At 33.5% G+C, this 10,819-nt stretch overlaps 1 protein-coding gene across 4 annotated transcripts in view; it reads right to left on the reverse strand.

Moving 5' to 3' along the window:
• Positions 1-10,819, reverse strand: part of PPFIA2 (protein tyrosine phosphatase, receptor type, f polypeptide (PTPRF), interacting protein (liprin), alpha 2) — a 542,959-nt gene that overhangs the window by 103,462 nt on the left and 428,678 nt on the right. For all 4 annotated transcript variants that reach the window (XM_011994387.1, XM_011994389.1, XM_011994390.1 and 1 more), the window contains 2 exons: positions 7,496-7,587; positions 2,979-3,114 (listed from right to left, as the gene is read on the reverse strand). In XM_011994387.1, the coding sequence (XP_011849777.1) occupies positions 2,979-3,114; positions 7,496-7,587 (228 nt within the window). The remainder of the gene's footprint in view (positions 1-2,978; positions 3,115-7,495; positions 7,588-10,819) is intronic.

Consider the following 10,819-nt stretch of genomic DNA (forward strand, 5'->3'; position numbering starts at 1 on the left):
CTGAGATGGTAGGATTGCTTAAACTCAGGAATTCAAGGCTGCAGTGAGCCATGATAGTGCCATTGCACTCCAGCCTGGGTGACAGAATAATATTCTGCCTCAAAAAAAAAAAAAAAAAAAGAAAGAAAGAAATATTGTGAAAATTGCCAAAATGTGAGACAGAGATACCAAGTGAGCATATGCATTGAAAAAATAGCACCCATAGACTTGCGTGAGGCAGAGTTGTCAGGAACCTTCAATTTGTAAAAAACAGACAAACTAACAAACATAATGCTTGTGAAATACAATAAAGCAAATCACAGTAAAACAAGGTATATCTGTAATTTTAAGCCCAAGGCATGCTAATTTACATGGTTATGCTTTTTAAATGGATATAAGAAGCCTTCCATTTGAAGTAAGCAATTGACCAGTGTTTTTCAAGCTGTTATCTGAATGAATGAGGAGGTTGGGCATAAAAGAGAGGTCCTAGATCTCTTTTATTCTGCTTTTTAAAAAATTGGTTTTTATTTTTGTGATCATATAAAATGATTTCTATGGAAGGCCACATGATACTTTCCTGAGCATTGAGTTAAGAATTGAGAATCAGAATTAGTATTTGTGTTACAACTTTTGTTGATATCAAGTAGCACTTAATTAATTTGTCACATAATAATGAGAAAATAATTGAGATTAACTTAATGTAGCTTTCATTTGCTCATTTATTTATTCATGTATTCAATAGATATTGAATGCCTACTTTGATGGATTAATTAATACATGACATACTGGTGCCAGTTTAAACCCAAAAGGCATCAAGGGCCTGTGTACAAATATGGACAAATGGATCCAGTTTCAGCTTTCTACTTATGGCTAGCCAGTTTTCCCAGCACCATTTATTAAATAGCAATTCCTTTCCCCATTTCTTGTTTTTGTCAGGTTTGTCAAAGATCAGATGGTTGTAGATGTGTGGTATTATTCTGAGGGCTCTGTTCTGTTCTGTTCCATTGGTCTATATCTCTGTTTTGGTACCAGTACCTTCCTTACACCTTATACAAAAATTAATTCAAGATGGATTAGAGACTTAAATGTTAGACCTAAAACCATAAAAACCCTAGAAGAAAATCTAGGCAATAGCATTCAGGACATAGGCATGGGCAAGGACTTCATGTCTAAAACACCAAAAGTAATGGCAACAAAAGCCAAAATTGACAAATGGGATCTAATTAAACTAAAGAGCTTCTGCACAGCAAAAGAAACCACCATCAGAGTGAACAGGCAACCTACAGAATGGGAGAAAATTTTTGCAGTCTACTCATCTGACAAAGGGCTAATATCCAGAACCTACGAATAACTCAAACAAATTTACAAGAAAAAAACAAACAACCCCATCAGAAAGTGGGCAAAGGATATGAACAGACACTTCTGAAAAGAAGACATGTGTACAGCCAACAGACACATGAAAAAATGCTCATCATCACTGGTCATCAGAGAAATGCAGATTAAAACCACAATGAGATACCATCTCACACCAGTTAGAATGATGATTATTAAAAAGTCAGGAAACAACAGGTGCCGGAAAGGATGTGGAGAAATAGGAACACTTTTATACTGTTGGTGGGAGTGTAAATAGTTCAACCATTGTGGAAGACAGTGTGGTGATTCCTCAGGGATCTAGAACTAGAAATACCATTTGACCCAGCCATCCTATTACTGGGTATATACCCAAAGGATTATAAATCATGCTGCTATCAAGACATATACATACATATGTTTATTGTGGCACTATTCACAATAGTAAAGACTTGGAACCAACCCAAATGTCCATCAATGACAGACTGGATTAAGAAAATGTGGCACATATACACCATGGAATACTATGCAGCCATAAAAAAGGATGAGTTCATGTCCTTTGTAGGGACATGGATGCAGCTGGAAACCATCATTCTCAGCAAACTATCACAAGAACAGAAAACCAAACACTGCATGTTCTCACTCATAGGTGGGAACTGAACAATGAGAACACTTGGACACAGGAAGGTGAACATCACAGACTGGGGCCTGTTGTGGGGTGGGGGTAGTGGGGAGGGATAGCATTAGGAGATATACCTAATGTAAATGATGAGTTAATGGGTGCAGCACACCAACATGGCACATGTATGCATATGTAACAAACCTGCATGTTGTGCACATGTACCCTAGAACATAAAGTATATTAAAAAAAATTAAAAATTAAAAAAAAAGTATAGCTTATGTGCCCCCCCCAAAAAAAAAATACAAGGACAAATGGATTATATAGTATTTGGCATACATAAAAGTGGTTGAAAGAATGAACTATACTTAGGCACCAAAGGACTATTTTACTTCTCTATAAAATACAACTACATTACTCAACAAACATAGCTTGCAAATTTTAAATTAAGTTATTGACTGAATAGAAGGCTAGCACTGTCCCTTATCATTAATAGTTCTTTGTGAACACAGGAATAGTCTATGTACATTTTCTTCAAAGTGTTTTTAAAATACTAATTTTAATTAAATTAATTTGAATGAACAACATGAATGCCATTGCTCAAGTGCCCAAGAAAATCAAAAGACTACATGTTTGGCAAGGTAGTATAATAGTTAATATTACACTACTAATAGTATTGGAAACCACACAAATATAGGCCCACGTTTTGACTCCATCACTTTGCTACCAGTGCAATATTTAACATTTAACTTTTCTGAGCCTCAGTATTTTTATGTCTGAAGTTAGTATACAAGTAGTACCAACTTCATAATGCTATATGAATAAATACATGGGAAATGCCTATTCAATTTTGGGCCCATAGTTGAGGCTTTATGTTACTTATATAGATATATTTTCTTAAAGTCACACTCTGTGTTTCAAATTAATAAAAATGCTAGCATTTTCTAATTATCTCAGTGTTAAAATTCTATCCAAAATGAAGTGATCTATTTAAATAAAACTAGAGAAGAGTTGAAGTTAAAAGATTAACCTTTGGCTCATCTCTTCGCACACCCATGCGACCTCTCCTTGGTCTTCTTATTACTTTAGTTGTTCTGTAATCAGACTGGCTGTCCACTAGAGATCCCACTGAATACCGCAACTCAGCTGAGGTGTCTAGATGAGTTCTGGAAAAAAGGAAAAATATAAAATAATCCAATTTCAAAAATTAAACTTACCAGGAAATTACTATCTGCTGTTTCACTAGCAATAAAGCAGAAGTCCTCAAGGAAATAAACCTCAAGAAAGAAAACTGATAAATTGTCATGACTCTGAGGCCTCTTTAGAGACTTATGTCAGAAGCTGCAGTCTTAGGTCCATTCCTGAAAGTCAAGTGCATTTTCTTCTTTTAGGATATACAGTACTTAAAACCTTTCTGTTTAGTATCATTTTCAAATGCAGTAGTAAAATGAATCATAATAAGACTGATAATCAAAATCCATTAGGTTAAATTCTGGCAATTTAATTTGAGATCTTTTGTGTATATCATAATATATGCTATTGCTTACTGTGTTTGTTTTAAGTATTTCTGATAAATCTAGCTAAAAATGTCTAAAATTTGGGAGTCCCAGAACTTTTCCAATTTTAAAATGTTTGGAGAAATTTATTCACACATTGTCTATTTTTCACATTCTATTTTTCAATTTAGAGAATCAACAAAATTCTTAAATTTAGATGGACCCAAAGCTTATGGTCTTAGTTTTATAAAAGAAAATTGGATATACTACCAAAAGTATTTTTTTAAAGTTTTTGATAAGATATTGTTTCAAAAGGATGAAGAAAAATCTTTTCATAAGCACATTTCATTCTTAAATCTGTTTAAAGATGAAAGAGTAGGAAAATTTTAGTTGGAAAGTATCATTACACTAGTTTTCAATAAACATGGCAAATAAAGTACCCTATAATCAAAGTCCAGGCATATTACTTATATGTGGATTTATAGCAAATTCATTTTATTGTTACAATAATGATGATGATAATAACAGCGACATCACGCTGCCCTATAAAATGAAATAACAAATCCATCATCAGTAGGAAATACACTTAAAGCTGTTAGTTCTGTTGAATTTGAGGCTCCTGCTGATTGACTATACTCTCTTTTTAAGTTATCCTTGTGAACAAAGACAAGCACTTCCAAATATTTTGTAACATTAAAAAGGGGAGGTGAGGTTTGGGTGTTTGCAACAACGGAAAACACTAACTTAAGAAAGTTCTTGTTTTACCAATGGGACATTGAAACCAAAGAACTGAAAAGTTATCCCTCAAATAAGTGACAGCTATTGTTTTTGTAGCAATATACTTGAGACTTAATTAAGTAAACAGGTTTTATCATGGATAAGTTACATAAAAAAAAACAACAAGGCCATATTCATAAAGGACACAACTCTCTGTCTTTATCTATTGGGCAGAGGCTCTAAGTTTCATGAGGAACAAAGATCAGATTTTAGTTACCTTCCTATGTCCAGGAAGGCGTTCCTAGCATATAATAAGCACTTCATAAATATCTGGCAAGATGATAAATACATGAAATGATTATAATACAGGCTTAAACTATCTTGCTCTGAACAGTCTGGGTTCCTTTTTCTTGTGGCTGCTTACCTTAATGTCCCTTTAGGTATCACAGTGGAGTTTCTAACGTTAGAACTCATCATTCTATGAGCATTGTTTTCTTGTTGATTTATCTCACAACTCCAGATAATTCATTTAAAAAAAAAAAAAAGCAAAACAGAGATCTAATCATGTCAATTTCCTGCTTAAAATTATTCAATGTCCTTAAAGGACCTCTGTAATTTGGACCTTTGCCACTTTCCAGTTTCATTTTAAGGTACTCTCTGCATAACTTTTCATACAGCTATATTGACTTTCTTTCAATTCCAGTAACTCACACTTTCTTTTCATTTCTTTGAACGTGCTTTGTTTGTTTGTTTGTTTTTGATTGTTAGTTTTCTCCTGAAAACAGTCTCAACACATGTGGTTAACAGTTTTAAGGTCTCAGTTTAAAAATACTATTGCCATCTACTATTCTAGCTCCTAGTATTCTTTTTATTATAACAGTCCTCACACTCATCTCTCTCCTCTTTTTTCCAGTTCTCTGAGATAGTTCTCTAACAGGAGAAAATAGAGGCAATATTATCATGCTAGTTCAATTTCTAAATCATTCTAGGTGTTCAATATTTTGAAAGGCTTTTGGAAGGGCTAAGTCACAAAATAGGTATCAGTTCATTTAAGCAATGAACCCTGTAGTTTCTCCTCCTGAATCTCCTGTTCTTTAATCTCATTAAAGAACTAGCATAAATAAGTCAGGTAAGAATTTTTTTAGAGAAAACCCATTACCCATTGCTCTGCTTTCTGGAGTGTCCTCTGTTGTCCTTTCCAATTACCCAGATTCTACCTTTTTTCAGAGTTGAGCCAAATCAAGCCCTTTTTAGTCACTCTGGAACTCATTTTACTTTCTTCTCGAGGAGATATTAAGAGACAAGAGTGGTCACTGATATTCACTCGCCTAGCTTATCTCTCCTCACCTCCCTACCTATTAGATCAAAACTTAGTAGACTGAGTTCTCACGCACCTCCTATTTCCATTATTGTTTTTACAAAATTATTTGTCCTCAGAAGCATGGATGTTCTATAAATAACTGTTTAATAAACATTCAGTTATCCTGTAACTTATTATAAGTTCTTATTTCTATAATACTTTATACTTGTAATATGATTTACTATACATACTATACATATAATATGATTTACTATAATGCTTACTTGTCTTATTTTATCTGCAAGGCAAGCCTGTGAGATAATCAGAAAAATATCATTTATGCCTATTTAGGTACAAATATGTATTTATTTAGAATGTTATTAAGGAAAACGGGTTTTCCAAAATCAAGCAGCTTGTAATTATCTGTCTGAGTCCTGGGAATGTGGATTGTCTTATTCTTGGTCTAGGGTTCCTTCCACTACAACCTGTTGATCAAAGAATAATTGTTCTATATAGGCTCAACCATCCTTCATTGTAGATAAATGTCACATTGGTAGGCTGCCCATAATGACTCAGTGCAGTGATAGACTTTTAGACAACACTTTGAAACTCTGTATTTTGAGACCTAAGGTCAAACAAATAAGGAACTGATCATTTATTCTTATTCATATATATTTAATCTATTGATTCAATAATGCTTATTCTATCCATTGACTCCCTTGATATTTTATCAGTTCTTCTCCTTCTCCACCATCCTCGTTATAATAATCATAACCATGTGAACACATACCATTGAAATAATAATTTCAGTTCATATATAAAAATCAGAATCTTAAAAATTTGAAAAATAAGAATGATTTTCTCAATTAGTGACTTACATATATAAAAGTTTCTTGGGTGTTTTTATGCCTGCCAAACTGTTTCTCATATTAAATTGAGTATGGAAATACTTAAAATATTAAATATTGCTTTTCCTTATTGAAAAGAGTTTAAGACACTTTAAGATTTTTTATTTGAATTTTTATTTCAGCATCTGAAACCAGATATTTACTTATTCATTCTATAATATATCTTGAGAGCATACTATATGCAAAATAGTTTTTTAGGTCTTGAGATTATGGTAGTTATCAAAACAAATACTCTGGTGGAGTTAACTTTCTAAAGATGAACATTACACCAAGAAAGATGGACTTTTCCTAAAAGCCTTTGGTAGTGGAAAGTTTCAAACAGCTGCTATTATTCTGTGTTGCCTAGTAAATGTTTAAATGAGTGAGTCCTTCTAGGACTTCTAAACAATTTTAAATAAAACAACTCAAACACAAAAGGAAATTATATATGAATTATTAACATATCTATCTATCTATCTATCTATCTATCTATCTATCTATCTATCTATCATCTATCAAGTAAGTTGACATCCATTGCTTATTTTTCTTAAGATGAGATAGTGAATCAAAGTAGATGAGTATGGCTAAATTTATTTGAAGTTTTTTTTTCTTTTTTTTTTTTTAACCTGATTCATTTCTCTTTTCCTCTTTTTTTGCAATTACTTTACCGAAATAGGTAACTGCTAAGTGACCGTAATCAATAATATTTGTTTAGTCACAATAAGCATTGAACATATTTCCGCCTGTTTTTACACTGAACACATGTAGAAAATTTTATGTTGAATTCAATTTCTGTATTGAACACATATAGAGAAAAGGGCTGACGCCTCTTCTTGCAATGAGATGCAATATCTCTGTACACAGTTCAATTTCTTCATTTAAGAATCTTTTAATATATTTCTATCTATATAATGAAATGTAGAATACAAAAGGTAATAATTTAATTTTTTATTGATTACAGAAATAATTTCTAAATTAAAAAGTTATTTTTGAAGTAAAAACTGTAAATCAGTGAAGAGTCAAAACATGGTAATGACTAGTGAGCAATAAGAACTACCGATATATTTTAGTTGAGGACATATGAAACCATAAGGGAATTCATGTTGATTTTCAGTGAACTAGAGATAAGCTTTTAGTTTAATGTTACCTTGATATTGTGGGTTCAATTAAAGAGCCAGTTCTCATTTTCAGTTGGTCAAGTTCAGATCTCAGCTTTTCAATTTCTTCTGCTAATCTTTCCTAAAAAATCAAAACAGTGTTACTCCAATGCCAGTAATATCAGCAACTAATTATGATAAATCAGTCTTAATGGTTTTTTTAAAAAGGAAAAACTGAGGATATATTTTTATTAAAGATCATTACACATAATAATAAAGCATGCCAAAATTTTCCCCTTGTAATAAAAAATGTGGATAGCAGAAATCAATAAAAAATTATCTACAATCCCTGGCATTCACTAATCCTGAATATTTGAAAATTCAAGGGAATATTAAAATTATGGCCAGCTATGTAGACGTCACTTAAAAATGCAGAGTAGAAATCATATCTATTTTTGAAAATAAAGAAAATGTCTTTTTTCTACAGTAAGTGAAGAATTTCCAATATTTTACAAGGGTTAAAGGACATACACGGGAAGGAAAAAGAGGATTGGTTTGGAAGAAAAAGCAAACTCAACTCTCTGGCTTTTACTCTGTGAGAGATAGGCAACAATTGGAGGATTTTTAAAAAAAATATGTATGCATGTATGTACGTATGTATGTATGTATTTATTTATTTATTTTAAGACACGGCCTCACTCTGTCACTGAGGCTGGAGTGCACCTTAAAAAATAAAGTTAACAACTGATTAGCTTGATATTGGCACAATTACTTGTACTTACTGATAATTTTTTCAAATTGACATTATAGGTTCTGGTCTGTAAATTTATGAAGATAAGGGTTGTCTTAGAGCTTTATTTAACTGCTCATGTAAGCATTCAATTTGGTTTTAATGATTATAACTTTTATATCGTTATACAGGTCTAAATGTATCATTCTAGATTTTTTCTACTATTGTTTTTCCCCTCCCCAGTGGCTAGTGCTTGATATTTTACTTTACTCAAACTTCTTTTCTGACCACACTTTTTTTTTTGTCAATGTGGCCTTTGCAATGTTTCTCTTCTCTGTTCTTTTTATTCTCACTACCTCACTACCATCCTACTCTAAGCCCTTTTTATCTTTTTCCTGAATGATTTTTACCAGCTTCAGTCTCTTTCCTACACATCTCTCTGCCAGACATGTAATTTTAAAACACATGTACAATAAACTAACATGTTACTTTAAAATGTTCAATAGTTTCTTATTGATTTGTAACTACCTTTGTTCATTATTTTCACAAAAGTGCGGTGAGTACCTCTTGTGTGTCAGGCACCTGAGATACAGTAGTGAGCTGAAAAATGTCTTGCCCTCTTGCAATTTAGAATTTAGTAGAAAAGATGAACAATAAACAAGCAGGAATATAGGAATATACAATGTTGTTAGGAAGGAGAAAATGGGAGTAATGGAAGGGCTTTTCAGTAAAGTGATACTTGAGCAATGACCTAAATAAAGGAGAAATTAAAAAATGAGACTCTCAGGAAAAGGCATGGCAGATAAAAGCAATAGCATGTGCATATGCCTGTTAGCGGAAATGGAGTAGAGGGTAGGGAGTCCAGTGTGGCTGGATTGGAGAGGTTAAATAGACAAGTAGAGGATACTTTTTAAAAGTATGATTGCAGAACTCAGGAAGGGTAGTCCTAAAAGAAGTTGTAAACCACTTCAAACTCTCTGGCTTTTACTCTGCATGAGATGGGCAACAATTGGAGGATTTAAAAAAATTCTTTCATTTATTTATTCATTTAAAGACAGGGTCTCACTTTGTCACCTAAACTGGAGTGCAGTTTTGTGATCACAGCTCATTGCAGCCTTGAACTCCCGGGCTCAAGTAATTCTCTAGCCTCAGCCTTCCAAGTAGTTAGGAGGACTACAGGTGTGTACCACTGCACCTGGGTAATTTGTTTTTATTTTTTACTTTTGTAAAGATGGGGTCTTGCTATGTTTCCCAGATTTTCTAGCAGAGAAGTGGCATGGTCACTCTAATGGCTGTGAAATAGATTGTCAAGTTAAATTGGGAGGTAGAAAAGAGGAAATTTTTAGGCAAGAGAGTAATGGCTTGGACAAGATTGGTGTTAGGGTAAGACTGGCTATATGTTGCTACATTGTGAGAGCAGAACTAAGAGGATTTGATATTGGACTAGATGAGGGACATGAAATAAACATAGGGGTCAAGACTGAGTCCAAGTTTTTTAGCCTGAGTAACTGAAAGAAAGAAATTGTAATTAAGATTGACTGAGAAGACTGCTGGTGTGTTAGGTTAGGTGGTGGTGGTGTTCGATGTGTGGGAGTAGGGTGAGAATAGATTGGCATGTTACATTTGAGGTACATAGGTGTCCAAATGGAGATATTGAGTTGGCACTAGAATATAAAATCTCTCTCAGGGAAGAGGACCCAGTAGGTAATCTAAATTTGAATGTGCTCAATTTACAGATGGTTTTTAAATACAGGAGATCAGATGAGGTCACTAAGGACGAATCAGAGAGAAGAAAGGACAGCTACCTAGAAACTTTAAATTTTAGAGATAAAGATGGAAAGGGAAACACTGAGAAAGAGGTTGAGCCTACAGAGGGTTTTGCTGATAATGGACTGTGAGTACAGTTAGTTCAGTGGAAATTTGAGGAATTATAGAAGATGTGGTCAGATTAGTGAATGTGCCCATCTAAATGGGATGATAGTTCAGAAATGAGGTATAACCTGGGATTTACTCTCTGTGGAGACTGACATAAGCAAGGATGCAAAGCATGATATGATTAGTACTCTTGGTTGCTTAGGCAGATTGTTGGAGTTACAAGACTTCGGTAGGTGGTGGGGGAGTGGGTTCTGGGGATATTGCCAAGAGCACACAGAGCTTTGGATAACATCACACGCATAACAACATCTAGTCCAAAATTCACAATCTGCTCAAAAACTACTTCTTTAAATACATACCAGTCACAGTAAACTTCTGATGATTCATCAAATCAACCATCTTGATTTTCTTTGTGCTGTTGCAGAGGATTCATCCTCTACCTAGAATCTTCTACCTTTATTAAGATCATATATGTCTTTAAGAGGCTCCTAAAAATGTAATCTCCTGTGTTGTCATTGTGAACTACCTCAGAAAGAATCAGATACTATCTTCTAGGTCCCATATAACATTGTTCTAAAAACCTATCTTTCAGGAGATTGTGGACACCTTGACTATAGAATTAAATAGTTATTTTTAATTGCATCATAATATGCAGCATCCAGTAGGGTTAAATGTATAATTGTTCTTTTTCATCTATTCTTCATCTTTTCCAATACCTTCTATATCCCATACTATCCCTTCCTCCCTCCCTCCCTCCCTTCCTTCTTTC

This window comes from Mandrillus leucophaeus, unplaced genomic scaffold, assembly GCF_000951045.1.
Source record: "Mandrillus leucophaeus isolate KB7577 unplaced genomic scaffold, Mleu.le_1.0 Scaffold455, whole genome shotgun sequence".
NCBI lineage: Eukaryota > Metazoa > Chordata > Mammalia > Primates > Cercopithecidae > Mandrillus > Mandrillus leucophaeus.